General features: G+C 39.2%; 3 protein-coding genes across 3 annotated transcripts; 1 reads left to right on the top strand and 2 right to left on the bottom strand.

The window, feature by feature from the left end:
* The first annotated feature begins 3,029 nt into the window (after positions 1 to 3,029).
* LOC149030192 (uncharacterized) lies at positions 3,030 to 5,531 on the top strand. Its single transcript, XM_089142513.1, has one exon. The coding sequence runs from the start codon at positions 3,497 to 3,499 to the stop codon at positions 5,462 to 5,464; it is 1,968 nt and encodes a 655-aa protein (XP_088998639.1). The 5' UTR covers positions 3,030 to 3,496; the 3' UTR covers positions 5,465 to 5,531.
* Positions 5,532 to 5,935: 404 nt separating this feature from the next.
* Positions 5,936 to 8,811, bottom strand: LOC149030193 (ubiquitin-related modifier 1 homolog 2). Its single transcript, XM_089142514.1, has 5 exons — positions 8,706 to 8,811; positions 8,431 to 8,598; positions 6,721 to 6,796; positions 6,469 to 6,551; positions 5,936 to 6,288 (listed from the first exon to the last, which is right to left on the bottom strand). The coding sequence occupies exons 2-5, from the start codon at positions 8,451 to 8,453 to the stop codon at positions 6,171 to 6,173; spliced, it is 300 nt and encodes a 99-aa protein (XP_088998640.1). The 5' UTR covers positions 8,454 to 8,598; positions 8,706 to 8,811; the 3' UTR covers positions 5,936 to 6,170.
* Positions 8,812 to 10,304: 1,493 nt separating this feature from the next.
* Positions 10,305 to 21,738, bottom strand: LOC149030194 (mediator of RNA polymerase II transcription subunit). Its single transcript, XM_089142516.1, has 7 exons — positions 21,591 to 21,738; positions 21,419 to 21,505; positions 12,490 to 12,556; positions 12,081 to 12,180; positions 11,814 to 11,874; positions 11,379 to 11,735; positions 10,305 to 10,771 (listed from the first exon to the last, which is right to left on the bottom strand). Exons 3-7 carry the CDS (start codon positions 12,523 to 12,525, stop codon positions 10,669 to 10,671), a joined length of 657 nt encoding a protein of 218 aa, XP_088998642.1. The 5' UTR covers positions 12,526 to 12,556; positions 21,419 to 21,505; positions 21,591 to 21,738; the 3' UTR covers positions 10,305 to 10,668.
* Between the last annotated feature and the right edge of the window lie 1,122 nt (positions 21,739 to 22,860).

Here is a 22,860-nt window from a genome sequence, read left to right on the forward strand (position 1 = left end):
AATTTAAAATTTCAGTTGATTCTTCATTGCAATATTCAAATCCAATGACTTGTTTGAAACGCCAATATAATTCAATCACTAGTTTTGGAGAATCTTCCAACTCGGTGCATAATTCAACTTTGTTTCTCTATTCTTTTTTTGTTCCTCTTGTTTCAAGACTCTTTAGCTTCATAACCAACCATATGAATTCACAAGATATATGGAATTATAGTCTTGTTAAAAAATCAACTAAACCAGTCAATAAGTAAAATGTGCATTTTTTTAAGTTGAATGGAAATCAATAATTGCAATTTATAAAACTATTATAAATGTCAATGTACAACCACATCAAATGAGCATGTTGAAAGGAGTAAAAAAATAAGAGTGTAGACCATGTTCAAGTCCTTGTGTCATGACCTCATTGGCTTAATTGTGATACAACAATCATATAGTCAAATAAAAATTTTCATTTTTCTAATGTTAATATATACTTTGAAAATTTGAGAAATTGATATGTAAAGATAACTTGGACAAATTTAAGAGAACATAAATATAATAATTTCCAAGTATATATAATTTGTTCAAAAATATTTTATAGCATGAAAATTTAATAAAAATTTTAAATAAATCAAATTAAAATTTCATTGCTAAAAAGAAAAGGGGGGAGACATTACCAATGTCATGGCAAGAGAGACCTACCAAAGCCAAAAACACATAAGAAAAAGGAAAAGCAAGAAAAAGAACTAGAAAATAATACTGGAGGCTAAGAAGCCTAGACCAATATAAGGAATTAAACTCTTTTTTCTTGTCTTTCTTCACATTTTTCTTGTGAGACTTGACTTTTTTTTTTTTTTTGGTAAACAGATATTCAATTAGAAGACAGGCAAGAAAAGCCCAAGACATCCTGATTACATAATTCAAGAAGCCAAAGAGTGAAATTAGACCATACAGTCCAACTTGCCACGGACTAGGCCTTCCTAGCTAGGGTCTTCCTAGCTAGTGAGACTTGACTTTGATGATTAAGTCTTCATTATTGGCAGAATGCTTTAGTGGGTCGGCTACTTTTTTTACAACCACAGAGCTTAGGGGAGGGGGTTTCAGTATCCGAAAAGCTCCCAAGAACGGGAGAGTAAGAAGTATCTTATTCACTAACATAGCCATCCACAATCACCGAGTTAAGAGTCAACATACAGAGATCAGAGGTTGAGAGGCGGGTTCAATAAAATTGCTAACATATATTAGAAAATTTTGATCTACTTCATTAACGGGTGAACTTTGACGTGAACCATGGTTGTAGCTCAAGCCTCAAGGTTAAGGTATCAAAATAACCTTTTCGGCAAAAATTATTGGAGTAAAGCTGTCTACTGGTAAAATTTGTAAACAGTAAAGGTACCTATGAATTAAAAAGTTAGTTGCAGACTCTGTTTTATGTAGAAACTTTGACATTGGATTTGCCTTTTACTTTTTGATCTACTTTATTTTCTGCAAAATTGAAAATTATATCTATACATTAATGGATTTGAATACTTGATAAAGTGATGTTCATGTGAAAATTAAAGAGAATTTTTCCGACACAAAGGGAGGAAGGGACCCTTTCTTGCAAACCACCTATCTCTGATTCATATGACACCATTATGAAGTAAGCTCTAGAATATAATATATACCAATGTTAAGATTGTATGGGGCTACATTAAGGTTCTGATCCCAAATATGTGGGACCAATTAAATCCTTCTCTTTAATATTGGGTTCCCATTTGCAATTTTTGCCCCTTAGACACTCCATGGGATACCTGTTTGGTTGTGTGAATCCCAGGATTCATGAAATCTAGAGATTCACCCTTTTACACTAAAAACATAAATCTATGGGTATGAGGTGAAATCCAGAGATTTCATCGCTATTATAAAAGTGTTAAACATTTGAACCATCACTCCATATATATTTTTTTGGGATGAATCTCCAAATTTCATTCCAAAGATTCAGAGCTAACCAAATAGTTAATTTTATAAACCATGACTCTAGAGATTTGAAATCTATAGATTTTTTAAATTTTCAGACTCAAGTAACCAAACAGACCCTAAGATTACTTGGAGATTTCAATCATATGGGACTTACCTTTCTTGTAATTGTAAGCATAAAGTTATACCCTTACATTATTTTATTTTTTTCAAAAAGAGAAATTTATACCCTCAAAAACAAATTTTATTATTATTATTATTATTATTATTTTTTTTTTTGACAATTTATACCTTTAAATAGGGTGGATTTTCTTTTCTTTGTATGATAAAAGAAAAGAGACCCAAATAAGTTGACTGAGAACATTAACTACTTGGAAATTTTGAAGTTTGAAGGTATAAAGTTTGAGAAATTAATTATCATACAAGAAGATTTGATAGATGGAGTTGACTCAGTCAAACCCTTTAATCTATCCTATGCCATGTTAGTCTACTCTAGACAACAGGCAACCATTCTCAGTAGCTTGAACTTTCAAGCTACTTCAAATAGTCCTTCTCTTAATTAACATTTTTGGAAATTCAAACCCTTAATATAGTGATATTTCTAATACTAAATGCTAAGTACTAAAAACTCTAAAGTCAATAGAACAATTTGAATTAAGCCTTTTTAACATATTAATGATGGAACAACTTATCCACCAAAATAGACCCCAATGGATCCGCCCTAACAAGAAAGCTAAGATAATGGACCTTGCTTGGGTCAGACCATCAAGCCATTCACTTTGGGCTGGTAGGATCGGAATTTCGGTCGAAATTTTAATCTCGACTGTCAAAATCAACGGTCGAAATTTCGAGATCTTCGACCAAAATTTCTAGTTTGATAATCCTGCGCAGGATTCAAGCTTTTTCAAAGATAATGGTATCCTATACCCTAAAACTAAAATATGGGAAAGAAAAGGAACACTACCCTATCGCTTGCAAGTTGCAACCAAAACGTGTCACCAAGATTAGGAAAGTTAGGAATTGCAGATGAGGGTCAAACCACACAGGAAAAAACAGGGGAGAGAGAGAGAGAGAGAGAGAGAGCAGGAGACAAATTCTATCGTTCCAACTTCTCAAGCCCAAAGAAGAAGGTTTCGTTCGGTCAGTTCTATATCAGCTTTTACACTGTTTCATAAGAAACTTGACAAACCCAACTCTTGTCGATTTCGGTTTGGATTGGCTTGCTGTTGTTCATATTCCTGCCCTGTCACAATTCCATCAACGAAGCTGCTCGGTGGTCCATGTATTTTTTTTGCTTCATCTTCCTCTCAAAAATTCAACTTTCCCTGTAGATCTTCAACACATGGTAAAAGAAAAAACCCAATAGAGTGGGGGCCATTGCTTTTGCCTTTGCTTCTGCAGTAATATATTGATGATTGGACTTTATATGATTAGAGTTGATCGGTGAAATGACACCATTTGACACTTCAATCGTTTCACACTTGGTGGTTTATGGTTCTTACCCAGAAACCATGGAAGGAGATTGATTGCAAAGAAGCTTAAGAATAGGAGAAGTGAAGAAATGCACTCAGCTAGCATTAAAGAAGCATCTGAAGCTTGCTTTCATGGCTGCTTCACATCCCCTTTACTTGGATTACCAGATGCTCCAAAATCCACCACTAAACAGGTCAACATAGTCACTGCATCTCACATGGACTTTAATGCCGCCACAGCTGCTTCTCTCTTGCCAAATACCCAATTCACAAACCATGAATCTCTCCCTCCATTGCCAGAAGCTCTAGCTAGATTTTCAGCAGCTTACCCACACTATTCCCACACGCATGAGGCAGATCAAATCAGAGCCCAACACTATTTCCATCTCTCCCTCTCCAACCGCGTCTGCTTCGACTACATCGGCTTTGGCCTCTTCTCTAATTCGCAGCAGCAAAACACCACTTCAATTCCTTCAACCTCTTCTTCTCCTCCTCCTCCTCCTCCTCCTCCTGACAATCTTGAATTCCCCTTCTTTGACATCTCATACAAACCCCCAACTCCTCCATGTCAGGTACTTGACAGTGGTGAAGAATCGGAACTAGAATCCAAGATCAAGAAGAGAATTATGGATTTCCTCAACATCTCTGACACTGATTATCACATGGTTTTCACTGCAAACAGGGCATCTGCTTTCAAGCTTTTGGGAGAGTCTTATCCTTTCCAATCAAATCGCAGGCTTCTTAATGTGTATGACTACGATAGTGAGGCTGTTCGAGCGATGATTGATAGCTCCCAGAAGCGAGGAGCCCAAGTCATGTCTGCCAAATTCTCATGGCCGAGCCTGAGAATTCACCCTGAAAAACTGACGAAGATGATTGTCAGCAAGCGAAAGAAGAACAGAGGACTTTTTATGTTCCCGATGCAATCAAGGATGACAGGAAGACGATACTCGTATCTATGGATGAGCATGGCACAAGAGAATGGGTGGCACATCTTGCTCGACGCCTCTGCATTGGGACCAAAGTTCATGGATACATTGGGTCTCTCCCTGTTCAGGCCTGACTTCCTTATCTGCTCCTTCTTTAAGGTCTTTGGGGAAAACCCATCTGGTTTTGGTTGTCTCTTTGTCAAGAGATCAAGTGCTTCTGTCTTGGATGTTTCTGCCATGGCCAGAACGAGCATAGGCCTTGTAGTCACACTTGTCCCAACGAAGAAGCTATCTCATTTACCTTCCGATGATTCGGATGGTCATCTGCAGACCCAAGAAAGATATTTGCTTGAATCCGAGGAAGATGATTTATCATCCATTAGGTCATTCTCCGGTCCAATTCTGCAATCTCAGGCGAGTAATGGATTGGGGGAGAGATCTTCAAGTTCACGCCGGAGAATTCAATTGGAAGAACTACAGCACGGTTCAGTCTCTGAAGTCGTTGAAATGGATAAGCCCAATGATGTATTGCCAGCAGAGTATACAGAAACCAATACCAATCATATGGACAAGAGACTAGAAATCGAATGCAAGTATTTGGATCATGCAGATTCTTTGGGGCTCTTAGTCATCAGCAATAGAACAAGATGCTTGACTAATTGGCTTGTAAATGCACTCATGAAGCTTTATCATCCGGAGCAGGAACTTCCCCTTATCAAAATCTATGGGCCAAAGGTAAAATTTGACAGAGGACCTGCCTTGGCATTTAATGTGTTTGACTGGAAAGGAGAGAAGATTGAACCAGTGCTTGTACAGAAGCTTGCAGACAGAAGCAATATTTCTCTGAGCTACGGTTTCCTACAAAATATATGGTTTTCTGATAAGTACAAAGGAGAGGAGACTGTCTTAGAGACAAGAAACCATGAAGGAACAGGAGTGGCAGAAAACAAAAGGAGAGGAATAGATGAACTGGGGATAACTGCTGTAACTGCTACGATTGGTTTCCTGGTCAATTTCGAAGACACTTACAGGCTCTGGGCTTTTATAGCTCAATTCCTTGATGCAGATTTTGTAGAGAAGGAGCGGTGGAGATACACAGCTCTTAATCAGGGGACTGTTGTACTTTAAATCCACCTGATTCAACGTTTTTTCAAAGCATAATCATCATCAAGGTTGAGCAGCCCTAAATTAAAGACACTCGAGCCATGATCCCAACACCAGACTCAAGAGAGGCACCAGACCAGGCTCATATCCAAAATCTGATGATTTGCAGTTTTCCCAATCTTTGTTTTCTATGATTGAGCAGGTGATGCTTTATGTTATTTTCATTCAGATTCAAGACGTCCTAAGTAAACCGAACATGAGAATTTAATTGAATTGAGAGCTTCACAATTCGCATTGAACAAGAGTCCTCTATTACAGGTAGCTCAGCATAATTTCCTCCTTCACCGGTTTGGGAAACAATGATGTATCACCATGAATCAAATTGCAAAACGAATGCCACGAATCAAGGACTCATTAGGCTTCAAGGCTAGTCTTATTTTGTGAATATCACTCCCTTTTTTTTCCTGTACATTTGAAGGTCTTCACGCACGCACAAAACCAATCACTGTAAAATTATATGAAGGATTCTTTTCTAGGAAAATCTAAAGAAACACTAACAACAGTTCTCCTGAAATTTCCAAACAGAGATGCAATTTGCAATTGGCTCAAAAAAAAAAAGGTTACAAAAATTAAGATCTCAATACTAGAGTAGAATGCAAACATTACCCAACAACCCCAGTTTCCATGTTTTTGTGTGTATGAGAGTTTACATGTTACAATCCTAATGGTATTATCCACCATGCAGTGTCGAAATAAAAACTACCACATCCTTGTCCTCCAAAGTTGTGTCAAGCTGACCACTTAACTCCCAGTCACAATCATTAACAAGGACTAGGACACCAGGTCTCCTGCACACAGTGACATAAAGAAAAACAACATCCTGTCAAAAGAAACTAAAACAGAGCATAAAAGGAAACAAAAACAGGTAGAACACAATTAACTCAAAGAACAGAAGACTTTGGATTGAATGTATGGTAATCAATTTTCACTTCAACATTAGATTAAGTTGGAAACTCCCCAGAACTTACACAGTATCTCCTTTCATGAACATTTCAGGCCTCTCCTTTATCAAATTGGTACGAACCCAAGACAGCAAGTTGCTCATTGTCAACTGAGAGGAACAAGTCAAATCGCAGTTAGCTTGAGGCTTTAAGCAAACAACTGAAAATAATAGAATACAAACTAGATGATAGGGGTGATTAAATGATTAAATATAAAAACGGTTGACTCTTTTTACATTTGACAGAACATTAAAAAAAGCTTTAATGAGATATTGTTACCTTCTGTTCCCCAGTAGGCATATCAACATCAACCTTATGGGTCTTAATAGAGTCGCAAAGAAGCTCAAGTCCACCACTGAATAAAAAGATTACACAACAAGAAATTATTCGTAAAGAAAAGGTAACATGTTAACAACATTAAAGGACTGATAATGAGGAAGATCTAGCTACCAGAGACCCAAAATCCTAGAAATACAAGCGAGCCAACAACAATGGGAAATACTCATAATATCAAACGAATTGTGCATCTATGGAGACTATTGTATTTAGAGCAGCCACTACTATAACAAGATGAAAGCAAATGATGTCCAATGATACTACATCACATCATTTTTCTTTTTCTTTTCCCTTTTTTTTTTGGGGGGGGGGGGGGGGGGTGTTGGTGGTACAGGGACAGAGAAAACTATTGTTAATTGCTCCATTATCTATTCATATTACCCTATGTAGCCTAAGGTCAAGGGATCGAAACAGCCTCTCAACAAAAATTAATGAGGTACAGTTGCATAGGAAAATTGCCACCACCCCCAGCCCCCTGTGCATGGGATCTCCTTTTATTATCCTTAACATGTCTAATTCATGGAGTAGGACAGCAAGCTAAATCCCAAAACAGAATCAAGTAATCACGGTATCTCATTCCAGATGGAGCTTAGAATAGGCAACACCCCGGTGAATTCCCTGGCTAAGAAAGTTTTATCTTTGGTAGGAGCTTCCTTCATGATGTCTATGGACATTGTTCTATTAAATTTGAGATGCTACAGGAAAGATTTTACTCTGCAACATTAAACATAACATGTACTGAACAAACAAACTTGCACATAACCTATTACTAAGAAAATCTTTAAGAGTCATATAACCATGAAGCTTCAGTTGAGGTGCCAGAGGCCACCAGATTGAAGAACGGGGCTGGGGAAAAAAGATGCCTTTTATGACATTATATTTTTAAAAGTGCCAAATTTGACTCAAATACATCTAATCCAAGGATTTTAGGCATGCCGATTATGTTTCGTATGACTAGTCCAGCATTGTCAAGTTGTGTCCAAAGCTTTTTCGGTGGCATCAAGAGATCCTGTTGGTTCAATCAGCAAACTGGCACTTTACCAACTCTTGTCTATGGATGGAGATAAAATCTTACGATTTTGTCAGAAGAAAAAAAAGGTCCTGAAAACTTTAATTGTAAGAGACATCAAGATGGATGTTACAGAGGCCTCCATCATCTACCGGAAGAAATCCAGTAGGAATTCATTTCTTTCTCAAAAATGAGAAATTTTAGTTTCTCGTATTAATGGTAATTGAAAATGGCGCTGGTATGGCTGTTTTAGGGTACGGGGCTGTGTTTATTTCGTTTATTCTTCCCCTTTGGCTGTGTTCATATGAAACAGCGTGAAAACCACTCCGCCATGTTAGTAGAGTCTGTCCTCTTCTCTACTCCCTCTATGCAATAAAGTGATTTCTACCCCATCCCCCAAAATCCCCCCAAATGAACTGCAAGAATTTCGCCGTGGATGAGAAGAATCAACCTCCTCAATAGAGTAGGGTATCGTCATTAACAAAATCCACAAAGATAAGCGCAGAACTAGACAACATACACACAGATTGAGGATTTGGATTCAAGGAATCAAAGTATGAATTGCACGCGCATACCCTGATAGGGTTTCAAAGCATAGAAACTTGGAACAAGCTGAAAACAACGGCAAAAAAAAAAAACCTTACCCGAACTCGAGAGTGAGTTGCATTATCTCCAAGAATCCTAGGATCAAGGTACGAATTATGGTACCAAACCCCTCAGGAAGTTCGAGTCTTTGTTTTCTTCTTCAATTCGTTTCTGGTTGCACAGAAACAAAAACCTAAAAATTGACACCCTGCGCAAACCTGAATGACCTGAATAATACAGAAAGGCATGTCAGTTCTAAACTTCTTCCGCATGAGAATTTGAAGAAGGGAAAGCAGGAGATTAAGAGGGACGAGCGATTCGACGTCAACGTTACCGGAGTAGCAGTAGGTTCGTACTTGACAGACGATTTGCAGGGATAGGAACTTCAATGATGCAGCCGTCTTGTTTGATCAATTAATCGTTCCTTATGTTTTCCTCTCTTTTTTCTTTTTTCTTTTTTACTCTTTTTTTAGCCAAAATTTTTTTATTGAGACTTTAAAGTTGAGGAAATAGAATTTCAAATAATTCAGCAACCAAGGAGTGGAAATGGGCCAACTCGCACATTCATCACCGAGCAAGTCTTCTTTGCTAGGTGATCTACAACTACGTTCAGTCCCATATAGTTCAAAAGCAAAATTAAAATCATGCCTCTTCGAAAAACTCTCATATTATTTTCTAGGGTTTTCTTGTCATGAGTCGTCACTGTGCTAGTGAATCACAACAGTTTCACTATTTGTCTCATACTAATACATGTAATAATCTATGTTATAATACTTTAACACTTGGTGACAATCTCCTATGTAGAGACACTAAGTCTAACAAAGTCATGTCCCAAGTTCGAATCCCTTTTGTTCATCGATTTTCTACATAGACAATTGTGTGCTCTTTAACCTGGGCATGGGATTGTTAACGGTTTTATGGACTATATTAAGCCTCTGGTGGGGCTATGCTAATTGGGTTAATGCTTACACTTGTAGTTCACAAGACTAATGCTTGCATGGGTCGAACTCAAAAGTCCGAACATTGTGTAGCAGGGGCCGAAGGTCACCACTACTGCATCCCCTATTTTTGCAACCTAAAAAAAAAAAGTCTAATAAGGTCTTAGATTTGGACATCATTAGGTTTTTCTGTAAAATTGTAGGGACATCCTAAGAAAATTGTGCATAAAAAACAAACATCCTAGAAGTATGTCGACTTGGCAACCAATCCTTTTTTTCTGTTAAAGCCATTAATTGGTTAGAGGTAATGACAAAATATACTCTTAATTATATTATGCCATACTTAAAGGAATTTATGGAGGAACAATAAAAATGAAATTTAGTATTTTGTTTTAATAAGAGCAACACCATCAAGTCACAAGAGATTAAGGGTAACATTGTAAAGTCCCAATAAATTAAGGATAATTTAGGAATTATGAAATTATCTAACCGTAACTTAACAGAATTTGTTAACGAAATGTATTATTGTATAAATTTAAGATATAATTTGAAGCATCATTAATAATTTAGCATAATTTTGTGGTGTCTATACTTCTGGGTGTAAACTGATCAAATGGTGGTGATGCCATGTTTGCATCTTATCATCTTTGGATGAATTTGGATAACATCCTATCAATTTTAAGACGAATTCAGTGATACTCAAATGATATTCATATAGTTATTTTATCACATAAATTCTTCTAAATGGGTATAAATACATGGGAAACCTATATTGGTACACCCTATCTTCACTTTTTACCAATTATTTTCTCTAAGATTTTTCTTTATTTAATTACTATTATTTGTTTTTCCTTTTTTGAGGTTTTCAAGGCCGTGATTGTTTGATGCAAGCCGATCGGGTGAGAGATTCTGGGAGAAAAGAGTGAGGTACTAGCATTTTCCAGCACCAGGAATTCCGTTCAAAACCTAAACCTGAATGGAATTCTTAATCACATCTATATGCACTAATTCATAGAGTCGCTGAAATTTTTCTTCATTCATAATTTTTTTCATAATCAGCAATGCATTTCATATGAAAGGAAAAGCTTACAACTACATATAATGTATTCCACCACTCATATCCCAAATACCCTGAACATTTCCTAACGCCAATTTGATTGAAGTACACCTTCAACTCAATGCCACCTCGAAAACTAAGTTAATGGTATCATATAGTTAAGGGTAACAAGAAATATGGACAACTTCAATAATCAGAAGCCAACGCGCCTGTTGTTGAATCATCCATCAAGACGAGCTAATGGATGGATCAAGTAGGGAAGAACCAGAGCTGAAGATCCACCTTCTGGATAAAAGAAAGCGCTATAAGCTTTTTCCCCCACCACCTGACATGAGAGATGCAGCGGCAGCAGCAGCAGTAGGAACAACCCCCATCGTGACGCCTGGTTTTGACAGGTGTAGGAGCCTGAAACAAGAACACCCCATACTAAAGTTTCAGTGACATGAATGTTTCACTAGAACAGAGATACATATAAAGGCTCAAGAGCCATCTTAGTGGATCCTGTAATGAGATTTCTACCATATAATGATCCCTTCATGATCTTCTGAATTTACCATGTGTATCTCAGACCATATACCAGAGAAGGGATCACATTGTTAATCAAAATATGATGTCATCCTGATTAACCAGACACAGTCCTAATCCTTGTACAGATTCGTGGAGAGGTCAGTCCACAGAGGGTCAATGAAGCCCTTCTCTTCGTTATTTTTTTTTATTTTAAAAGAAAAAAAGGCTACAAGAGCTCTTAGCTGTGCAAGGTTCTCGTGAAAAGATGAAACTGCAGCAACAAAGATAACAGATCATATGGTCATAATCAAACCTATGATGTCATCATGGTTTCACCAGACACTGCCAACCTTTGTGAATATAGAACATTTGGTAGTAGGTCAGTCTGTAGAGGCTGGATCAAGCCCTCTTTTAATCAAAATGCAAAAGAAATCTTTTTTAAATGCAAAAGAAAAAAATTTAAATGCAAAAAAAAAAAAAAAAAAAGGAGAAGAGGAGCTCTTACGGTGCAAGATATTCACAAAAAGATGTAACTGCGGCAACAACTTCAGTGTAGTTTTCAGAAGATGCAGGGGCCGTCACTTCAACTAGTTGGATACCAGGAGTCACAGGCACAGCATCATCAATTGCATATAGCTTAGGAATCTTATTAACTGAAGTAACAGTAACAGTAAGCTTTGCAACCCTTTGAAAATAGAAGGCGAACCCCACCCTTAGGAGCTCATGGTCCAATTTGTACCCAAGAGCATAAAAATAGCGCAACACACTCTTGCTAGCTTTGCTTTCCACCACAGTTCTCACCAGGGCAGAAATTTGCTCAGCACCAGCACCTCTCATGGCTCCCCCAACATGTCGGACAGTCCTAAGAAGTTGCATTGTAATAGATTTTCAGTGTAAATGCGAATTTTGATGTGAAATCAAGATGAACCTGAGATCGTACCAAGTGGGCTCAGGCTGCTGCTCCAGATCACACAAGAGTCGAACCTCTGACGCTACCACTCCTGGAATAGGAAGGAGAAGAAACATCTTAGTAGCCACCAAGTGTAGACATACAGTAACAGTGGACAGAGCAGTGCTAAGGACAGTATCCGAGTTAATATGATCATTAAAGAAGTCAATCAGATGGGAACACAGTGGATGATTCATGACTACATTAAAATAAAAACTAACAGGTAAAGGTGGCTGAATTTGTTGTTTGTGAACTTACCAAGACCTGGTGCACTTTTGAGGCACAACTCATGGATCCTAAGTGGCTCTTTGGGAACACCACAAAGGCCCTGGAGTAGAACCTCCAAAGCTTCAACATGCTGCAAGAGAAACCCCAAATGTTAGAACTTGCAAGTGGAAACAGCATGGTCCTTTGAAGGATCATGATAGGCCGGGCCTTTCTACTAGAATAGCTTGCAATTAACTCAATAATCAGAAATTGATCTTTTGACACCGATATAGTAGCTAAACTAGAAACTGCAATTATTTTTGTAAAAATTGTATCTGAATCTTTACTAACAGCCAACCCCATTTAGTTGGGAAAAGGCTTCTTGCTGCATTGTTGTTGTTACATTAAGAATTACAAAAAAGCAAAAGACAATGGAAAAAAGATAAGCACTATTACTCACCTGTGTTTCTATAATTCCTTGAACCACACATTCCATTTATCTGGTTCACTCAACCAGTCCTGTATATCTATCAGCACATTCAACAAAAACAAGTAATCAGTTGAATACACATCTTCATTCCACATTAAAGAAAGGATGCCCTGGTTCAGAGGCAGGCTGGGAGAAAATCATACAACTCAGAGAAACAGTGAGAGTAACCCTTCAAAACTGAATCCACACTATAGACATTTTTTTCCTAAATGGCTGCCTGCAAGAGCAAGATGAAAAATCACAGGTGATTAAGGGCCCCCTATTTCATTTGTAATCTTCATCATGAATAAATGAGGCCCTCCATCACTCTGACAAGACATTACACTTTCAATCTTCTCTCTTCTTCTCTAACTCTTTTGCTTCACCAACCAACTAATTCTGAGCTCTTCAGGTCAAAGGGTTTTCGATCTGCTGCCGTGTTCTTTGGTATGCAGTTCATAACTTAAGTAATTATAATAGACACCAGCCATAACTTCTTTTCCTACATTCTCTTGTAATTGGCACCAACCTTACTTTTCTAGTCTTACGTACTCTTGTAATTCGGACTAATCTTACTTTCTATTCCTACATTACCTTGTAATTCAACTGATTAAAGAAATCAAATTTTCTAATTCCATCACCATTTGTCATATAACACTGGCATAACTGCTAGAGGAGTCAATTTATGAACATTTTCCAAATAAAGCAGATTTAAAATTAATTTTCAAAACTTAAGTCTCCTAACTGATATCATCAGATGTCTTGGCTGGAAGACTTTTAAGCCATAGCAGAATAAAATAAGCTGTATTTCTAACTACAAATAGAACAAGGAAATCGAAACTGTTTATTTTATGAAATCCTTCAATAGACTCAGAGAAAGCAGAAAACTATGTCCCGTGCATTTTTATCAAGCAGTTCATATGCATTTAATCAAAGCAATTATGTATAAACAACATTTGTGGAGCATTTCCTCATCACTGAGGCCATCCCACCATAGAGCATCCAAATCACCAAATAGAAATAAATAAATAAACCTTACGTAAACTTCAACAATGTCCCCTACATTGATGGATTGTGACAGTCTCCCACCGCTCCCCAGACCAGATAGCAACTGAAATGTCTTACTATCTCCCAGTAAGAGAGACACAAAAGGAGTAGATAAAAGAAGTAAAAGTTTTAGATATGCAAAGAGAGAAACAGATAAAAAGAAGAAAAAATTGTGAGAAGTTGCAAACTGGATTCTGTTTCACCACCGCCAAACAAAACAAGAATCAAGAAATCATACTTTGTGTCTGGGACAATCTGAGAACAATAGCTTGTCTCAAAATAGCAGGAGGAAACACAGAGTCAGAAAGAGATTCTGATAAGTCAATGGAGATGAAGAGCAGCACAGGATATGGGATGAGAAGTGTTCCATTAGTCTTATGGCATGCTGCAATTCTAACCAAGCCACCACCAACCCATTAAAATTCGGAATCAGGAACAGGATCTGTAAAGGAGGCTTCAGATTGGAATTGGAAGAGAATCACCCTGAATCAGTTCAGGAATCATGACTTGGTCCGATTCATCGATTATAAGAGTTGGCTGAATCACCCATTGCAACACGCTAACAGCAAGAATCAGCAAAAGTGCTGGTGGTGACTTGAACAGATTAAACATTGAAAGTAAGTCTTCTTCTCATCAGTCAGAACATGAATTTATTGCTAAGTTCCTTTTGCCTTTAAGCATTGGTGGATCCTTGAGCTTCCTTTGAGACATTATGTTTAACCCCATAGCTCAAGGATCAACTCCAGCTGCACAGACCATCAGCTCGTTACTCCCCTCCTGCTAGGGTGTTCACCAGTCTCTTCTCCAGCTCGTTCCTCTGCTTGACTTCCCTTTCCTGCTTCTTCTTCTTTCTCTGTTGAGTTGTTTACTCCAGTTTCTCCCACTCTACCTGTACATCTGCAATGGAAAACTGTAACTCTCTCTTGCTCTGCCCCAGACACCACAATAACCCCCCCCCCCCCCCCAAAGACCAGAATACAAATACCAATCAAACATCAAAGCCTTTGTGCTCAATGATGAACTTGAAGAGCTGATTGAACAGAAGGCTGAACTAACTCAGATTGGAAGAGTTCTAGAGGGTAGACCCTATAGAAAACAAGCTTTGACTGAGTGTTTGGTCTCAATCTGGAACCTAGATCATGGCGTTGAAGTTTCTCAACTGGACACTGGCTGCTTCCTATTCCAGTTCAACCACCATGGATGTCAAGAATGTCAAAGGAGGAGCCCCAACGGAGTGTTGCAGGTAATCTTTTGGTCTTAGACACCTGGAAGGAAGATGGGTTATGGAGCTTCAATACCAGTGAATTTTGGATTCAAATACACGATCTCCCCCAAAAACTACTGTACGAACTAGGCCTGAGACTAGCAGGCAAAGTGGGTGACCCCAATGTGCTACAGTTAACACTCACTACCAAGGTTCCACAAGGCCCTTCATATGGTGTAGAATCATGCTGGATATCAGAGTTCCTCTCAAACAATCAAGCACAATTCAAAAAAGATCAGGACAGGAGATGGTAGCTGAGATAAGGTATGAAAGATTGCCCCTATATTGCTATTACTGTGGCATCATAGGCAATGAGGATAGAAGGTGCAATGCCCTTTATAAAGCTGAAAGAAAACATCAGGTCAGTCATGGCTGCAAGGATATTACTAACTGCATGGAGTTCAGCCTCACCCCTTATGGAACCTTTCCTCGTGCTCAACCCTCTCCACAAAGAGTGCTTGAAAATACCCTACGCTGACTATTGACCAACTCAATTCCACCACTCAAACTTAGCATCATACTGAGGACAGGCGAGAAGGAGCTCAAAAACCTAACAGAGCTAGCAACCATGAAGCCCAGCATACACCCAACCCCCTTGCACCCCTAATCCATGTCACACACCTATTTACCCCAAACCCAAACCACATGCAGCATGTCAGTACACAGCCTACATTTTATGATGCTCAATCCCAACATATATCCTGTACCAGGAAAAGTCCCATACCCCAGGTACACAACCCAACTCCCCAGCCAATCATATCAAAAGAACCTGCCCAACTCGACAAGCCAACCCCTGCACACCAATTACCCAATCCAAGCAACAACACCTCTACCAACACTACCCAGCCATCTGAGGCTACTTTGCACATTTTATCTTCCCTATATGACCACCAGCATCAAAACCCTGACCAATCCTCTTCTATCCCCTCCCTTCTCCCTATGCTGACCAACATTAATTTGTCTCAGACAACCACTGAACCCACCCTTTGTCTTCCAGGTATACCACCCATCCAAAGTCAAAACCAGCTGGACTTACAACCTCTATCTGACCCTACTCCCAATAACCAATCTCCTATTAACCTGAACCCCCAAAATCTGCAGCTTCACGAGAAGCACCCAGATAGCTTGGTTGACCCACAGCCCATACAAACAGAACCTATCCAGATGTTCCAAGCTACCTGTAATTTGGCTACAAAACAGGGAAAAGTTGCTGAAACCTCCGGCATGAATCAGAGTAAGGAGAAAAAAGAAAGGACAGGGGCTACTCTCAGAGCAAGACCAGGAGGCTCTTTACCATCAAAGAAAGAGCTAAGAGACAGAGACATCAAAGCTATGAAACAGACGAAGCAAACCAGATCATGGTATATTCTCAACCCGATCATTTTTCACTGCAAAGACCCCTTGGTGGCTGGGAAGGAACAGCCCCAAGGGGAGTCATGATTTACACAAACTGGAACTGTCAAGGGTTGGGAGGGACCTTGACAGTTCAATCTCTGAGGTATATACTAAAGACCTCAAAGCCTTGACTACTCCTCCTAATGGAGACTAGATGCTCGAAGAAAAAAATACAGAAATTATGCAAATCTTTAGGCTTCTCTTCATAATTCTGTGTGGACCCAATAGGAACAAGGGGAGGTTTGGCCCTTTTCTGGTCAAGCAATGTTCAAGTTGATGTTGATATAGCCAATGACAGGGTCATCAACACTACAGTTTCTTCTAGATCAGAACCTCCTTGTCATATTACATGGGTATATGAAGATCCTGTGAAATCTAAAAGGACAGATGGTTATGCATAGGAGATTACAACTCTCACCTCTCTTGGGAAAAAAATGTGGAGGTTCAACAGCAGGCACCAGCGATTCCAGAGCATTCAGAGACCTGTCAGAGAAATGTCAATTAATGGACATCGATACGTTGGACCAAATTACACTTGGAGTTATCAAAGGAAAGGCCATGCTAACATCAAAGTGAAGCTGGTTGGGGCTCTTTGAAATCCTGATTGGTTGCTCAGTTACTTGGTTTGTGGTGAACGTGAAAGTTACAACTGGATCAAATCACTTCCCACTCATCCTTGACACTTGGGGGGAGCATGACAGAGGGCAAACAACCCTTTAGGTTTGAGGCAACTTGGTTCACTCACCTGAACTGTCAGACGATAGCAGACAACAGCTGGAGCAAGCCTCACTAAGGCACTGCTTCAACCATTCTGAACCAGAAATTACAGCAGTGTACTCAAGCTTATATCAAATGGAACAAAGATGAATTTGGTCATATACAAACCAGAATTGAAAAACTTCTGAAAGAGCTAGAAAACCTTCAAAATTGTCCTCCATCACATGTGAATCGAAGTATCAAACAAAGGAATAAGTAGTGAAAAAGGAGCTGGAGGCTCAACTTCTCAGAGAAGAAATACTCTGGAGGCGGGAAGTCTAGAAAAATGTGGTTGGCTGGTGAGGACAAAATCACTAGGCACTTCCACACAATTACCTTCCAACATAGAATTAAAAACAAGATTATTCACCTAAAACTTCAGTCAGGGGAGTGATCCTAAAATTCCAAGGAAATCTACTCAGAGGTCAACAAGGCGTTTTCAGGTCTACACAAAGTTAGATCAATTGAAGAAGAAGCCCTGCAGCTTGTACTCAGCTCCATTAATCTATCAGTTTCTCTGAAGAAAAATGAAGCACTGCTGAAAATTCCCAAAGAGAATGAAGTGAAAGCTGCATTGTTCAGGATGGCGCCTCTTAAGTCACCAGGCCCAAATGGACAAGGATAACCCCCTGCATTCTTCCAAAAAGACATGGAAGTGGTGAAAGGAGACGTCATTGCTTTTGTAACAAAAGTGTTCACACCAGGTACTATTCCCCATCCAGTGAATAAGACTCATATATGCTTGATTCCTAAGCCTCATAACCCTGAGAGAGTGGACCACTATAGACCACCGAGTCTTTCTAATATAGTGGTGAAAATTGTGACCAAAATCATAGCTACCCGAATTAAGCCTATCCTGGAGGACCTCATCTCCCCCACCCAATCAGCATTTATACCCTCCAAACATTTATCTGATAATGTGGTGATTGCCCAGGAGTTCTTCCATTATCAAAAACTAAGGAATAAAAAAATAAAAATAAAAGAGAGGATCATAGCAATGAAATTAGATATTAGAAAGGCTTATGATAGCCCAAGCTAGGAATACCTTAGAGGGGTCTTGCTGAAAATGAGTTTCCACTCACAATGGGTTAAGCTTGTCATGGGCTGTCACTTCTGTTTCGTATTCTATACTTGTAAATGGTGCTCCTAGAGGGTCCATTATTCCTGGGAGGGGCATTAGACAAGGGGACCCCTTGTCTCCAGCTTTGCTTATATTTTGTTCCCAAGGATTCAGTGCCATCCTCAACCACGCCCAAAATACAGGTCTTATTCATGGTGTATCTATCAGAGGTAGATCAGCCTCTCTAACTCACCTCCTCTTCATGGATGATAGCTTACTCCTTGGGGAAGTGAAGACTGAAGAAATTCACAATTTGAAAGGGTGCATTGAGATATTTTGCAAGACAAGTGGTCAGAGCATCAACAACTCTAAAACAACAATCATTTTCAGCCCAAACACAGCAGAGAAGTTTAAGAAGGGGTTTTCAAGGATCATGAAATCACCATATGGTCATGCACCAAAAAAATACCATGGTCTATTCTTCACATATATTGAAGCAAGAAGGGGCCCCTAAATGATATTAAAGAGAAGGTATCAGGAAGATTCCAAAGGTGGGCTTCTCAGCTGCTCTTTAAAGCTGGTAAGGATGTTCTTATTAGATCAGTAATTCTTGCTTCAAATTCATATGCAGCAGCTCATTTTTATCTCCCCCAAGAACCACCATAAGGAGCAACGGAAGAAGGCATCTAAATTTGATTTTTTTTTTTTTTTTTTTTTTTTTTTGGGGGGGGGGGAGGAGGGGTATATTGATGAAGTATTCAAGCTACACTGGGGATCTTGGAAGAAGATGTGTAGATCTAAGGGCATGGGAGGCCTTGGATTTAGAGACCCTGAAATTCAAAATATAGTACTGCTGGGAAACCTAGCTTGGAAGGTGTGGAAGAATCCTAAGGCTTTATTGGCATCTACCTTGAAGAAAATCTACTTCCCTAATACATGCTTTATGGAAGCTACAGTGCTACACTAGGGCCTTCACCAAGCTAGATTTGGGGGCCTGTGTGGTTACATGAATCCAAGGATTTGAAATGAAATGGGATTTCAAATCTATGGATTCATGGTTCAAGAAATTAACTGTTTGGTTAGCCTCAAATCTATTGAAGTTTGTAGAGTTCCATCGGGTTACTCCGCGTGAATCCACAAATTTCACCCATTTTATACTTAGGGTAGAATCTATGGATCTCACCCAATACCCAAGAATGGCTTAATTCACATTTTTAGGGGGGAAAAGTGAAATCCCTGGATTTCATGAATCTAGGGATGTTTTACAACCAAACAAGTATAAATCTCCGATTTATGAATCCAGGGATTCAAATAACCAAATAGGCCCTAAGGGAAGGGATTACTTTGGGTGGTGGGAAAGGGAAATCAGATTAGACAAAATGGATTCCTTCTAATCCAGACTTTACTACAAAATTCCCTCCACTGGATCCTCACCCAATACCCAAGGTTGAGAACCTAAGTGAAAAAACCTCTAGAACATGGAAACTTGATGTTCTTCAAGCCCACTTTCACCCAGAAGATGTTCAGGCCATACTCAAAATCAAGCTTGGTCTTTTTGCTTTAGATGATACTAAGATTTGGGGTTCCAAAACTGGGCAGTATTTGGCTAAGTCAGGCCACCATTTCATATGCAATGAAAGAGAAGCTGAAGATCAAACAACAAGGGAAGGTCATAGGGTTCAATCACAACCATGGAAAGCACTCTAGAAGTGCAAGACACTGCCAAAGATTAAGGAGTTCCTGTGGAGGGGTTGCTGTGTTCAAGGATTAGCTACAGCATCTGGCCTTAACAAAAGAAATATTATTCCCAATGCTGAATGCCCAAGATGTGGTCTTGCTGATGAAACTACTGAACATGTTCTAATGGAATGCCCACTAGCTAGGGCAGCTTGGTTTGCCTCAGAACTTCCCTTCATTCCTAAAGATGACAGCAACCACCTTGATGAATTCATACTAGTTTGGTCTTCCCACCCAAGCACGGATACAAACTGAAGAAAGGAGATTGCAGGCCTGAGTTCCTTCATTTGCTGGACATTATGGCAAGCTTGAAATGATCTAATCTTTAACAATAAGGTTTGGTCTCCACTTTAAGTAATTCAGATAGCAAGAAGGCATTCAATGAGTTTAGCACACTTCACTCTAGTGGAAAAATGGGTAAAGAAACCGGCTACTTCCTTGAATTGGTCACCCCCAAAGGGTAACAATCTCAGAGTGAGTAGTGAGTACAGACACAGCTCTTCAAAAAGGCAAAAGAGTGGGTTTCATCATCAGGGACGTAGAAGGCAACATCAAGGCAGCCATTTCTGAACCAATGGAGTTTGATACTCCCCAACAAGTTGAGGTCATGCCATTCGCGCAGGGCTCCTTCATTGTGTTGCTGAAGATTGGTCGGGCCCAGAATTCGAATCAAACTGTCTAGAACTTATGAAACTCCTCAATGGTCAGGCCCAAGCGAATGTGGACCTAATGGGCATTATTCAAGATGTGTTTACGTTTTCTTCTTATGTAGCCCCAATTTCTTTTGTGTTTATTCCCAGGGAACTTAACAGCTTAGCTGACTCCCTGGCCAGAAGTGCTATATCCTGTTCAGGCAGGGTAGAGTGGGATCCCTCCACTCTTGGGTTGTCTGAGACTTGTTCAACACCCTTGCTTTCCCATTCTGATGAATGACCAGTCTCCTACCCAAAAAAACTCCAGCTGCACAGCACCTATTTTAGCTCCTAGATACCAGATATTTCCCTTCAATATAGAGTAATACTCTGAACCTACATACACATACTAAACCTAGAAAGCAGTTTCCACTCTCCTTTCATCTCTCTTTCACCCGTTTGAGATACAACCCTCGATTAACTGCACGAAAAAGGACAATCTCCTCTAAACAGCATGCCAGATTTTTCAACGTACCTACAATATTCCATTTGCATAAATAGGGGGCATTGCAGTGAAAGAAGAAAAATTAATGGGACGTCTTCCATTGTCCAAAATTTAAAACAAACCATCACAGAATGGTGACAAACATGAAAGCAAACAGCACGTTGTTGAGCATGTTCATAGAAAAACGAGAAACGACGAGCAAAGTTCATACATTACATCAGCTAGAGCCTGAATATGCAGAAGTAGCAAGTATGTTTGAGGCCACAAGAAAGATAACGGTTGAAATAGCTCCAAAATATTAAGTATTTTAGCGTTTACAAAACTTGGATCACAACAACGTGCCTGAATCTTCAAAGTAAACATCACTGCTCAGAGATGAGGGCACGGAAAAGAAGCAACTCAGGGAATGAAGCGGCAGAGGCATGATCAGGTTTGACATTCCAAAGATTATCGTTCGTTAGGGCATCCAAACAGACATCAGGATTGAACGATATATGTATGAGACAAAAAGAAAACTCAGTTACCTTCGATTTGGTTGATCACTCCTTGAAGCAGTTCAAAAGGGTGCATGAAATTCGTGCTTCAACCGCTTATGGATCTCACAGACTTGCCTGAAACAAAGAAAAAATAAAAGCAGAGATAGATCAACGGCGATGAACAGTCGGAATCGTGTGCTGAAGTGCATTTCGAACTCACCATGTAGGAAGGCAAGGAGTTGCAGAGCAGATTCTCATAGAACACAACAACAGAAGAATTATTTCGAAAAAATATGTTATTCAACGCACACTTAATTTTGAAAACATTTTCTTTCCAAAAAAAATTTGAAACCATTCCATATCCCCTTTTAAAAAAAATAAATAAATATATCGGTTTACAATATAATTCTTCAATTCTTCACGGAAAAAAAAAAAATCAATAGCACCGAGTGATACTGTTACGACCATGGTTTCTCGTATCGCCGACACGGGGCGACATTTCGACGTGTCGCTGGGGGCGACACGACTTATACACTAAAATCGGCAATATATCATTAAATTCACCATATATAACAGCCTTTCGTTTGTTTTTCGCCGATTTTTCGTTCGCTTTTTGCCAAGGTGACATAGGGCCTCTAAGATCGGGACACGTGTCCGTCTGCAACAATATGTGAAGCATGAGTCATACTCAACATAATTGTACAATGAGTTGTAAACTTTAGTACATCTATTTACTACTTGTGTATTTGTGTTCTCTTTACATATTTACATTAGTTTATATGAATTTTCCAAACTTCCAGTTTTGTCCGCATATAGCTGGACATGTGCCAATTATAAATTTTAGGTTAGGTGATGTTTTAGGTCAAAATAACACTCCCAATGTGTTTATTGGCCTCAAATTAGGTTATACGTCAAATTTCAGGTCAAAATGATCTGAAATACCCTTTGAAACAAGGGTTCGATTTTTCATCGAACCCTTGCCAGAAGTCAGGCGACTTTTGGCGACATGTCGCTCGTGTCGCCAGGGTCCGACACGGCGACACGAGTCGACATGTCGAACCTTGGTTAGGACGTTACAAAAGAGAGTTTTTGTTTTTTTTTTTTTCTTTACCAGAAAGGAGAGTTTTTTTTGGTAAATATTAGAGAGAGATTTTCTTTTGATAGTAAAGCGCATCTATTGAGAGGAAAGAGAATTACAAAGGCTCTGAAACCAAGAAGTGGATATAAGGCCATTGAGTTGTGCGAGCTCTGCTTGGGTTTTGTATAATAAATGCACATACTGTGTAACCTACAGTCCAGATCAAAACTTGTGTCTCGGACTCTCGATTACTCGTTTCATAGTTAAACTTTACAAAAAAAAAAAAAACAGTTGCGCGAAATGATGTAAAAGGAGTGGTTGAGATTTCGTCTCGACCACAAGTTTCAATTTCGACAGTAGATTACTCAGTACTGCGCATAAACTGTACAACACTACAGCAATTTCGGGGTCA

This window comes from Hakea prostrata, chromosome 1, assembly GCF_041222555.1.
Source record: "Hakea prostrata isolate BN-2017 chromosome 1, UWA_Hpros_2, whole genome shotgun sequence".
NCBI classification, from domain to species: domain Eukaryota; kingdom Viridiplantae; phylum Streptophyta; class Magnoliopsida; order Proteales; family Proteaceae; genus Hakea; species Hakea prostrata.

Excerpts from the sequence above, each read along its gene's own strand:
- LOC149030193 (XM_089142514.1), bottom strand. The coding sequence starts at position 8,453 with ATGCAACTCACTCTCGAGTTCGG. Across the intron at positions 6,552-6,720 it reads TGCCTACTGGGGAACAGAAG|TTGACAATGAGCAACTTGCT; the intron begins GTAACAATATCT and ends TGTTCCTCTCAG. Across the intron at positions 6,289-6,468 it reads TTCATGAAAGGAGATACTGT|GAGACCTGGTGTCCTAGTCC; the intron begins GTAAGTTCTGGG and ends CACTGTGTGCAG.
- LOC149030192 (XM_089142513.1), top strand. The coding sequence starts at position 3,497 with ATGCACTCAGCTAGCATTAAAGAAGCATCTGAAGCTTGCTTTCATGGC.
- LOC149030194 (XM_089142516.1), bottom strand. The coding sequence starts at position 12,525 with ATGGAATGTGTGGTTCAAGGAATTATAGAAACACAG. Across the intron at positions 12,181-12,489 it reads AAGGAATTATAGAAACACAG|CATGTTGAAGCTTTGGAGGT; the intron begins GTGAGTAATAGT and ends TTTCTCTTGCAG. Across the intron at positions 11,875-12,080 it reads CAAAAGTGCACCAGGTCTTG|GAGTGGTAGCGTCAGAGGTT; the intron begins GTAAGTTCACAA and ends TTCCTATTCCAG.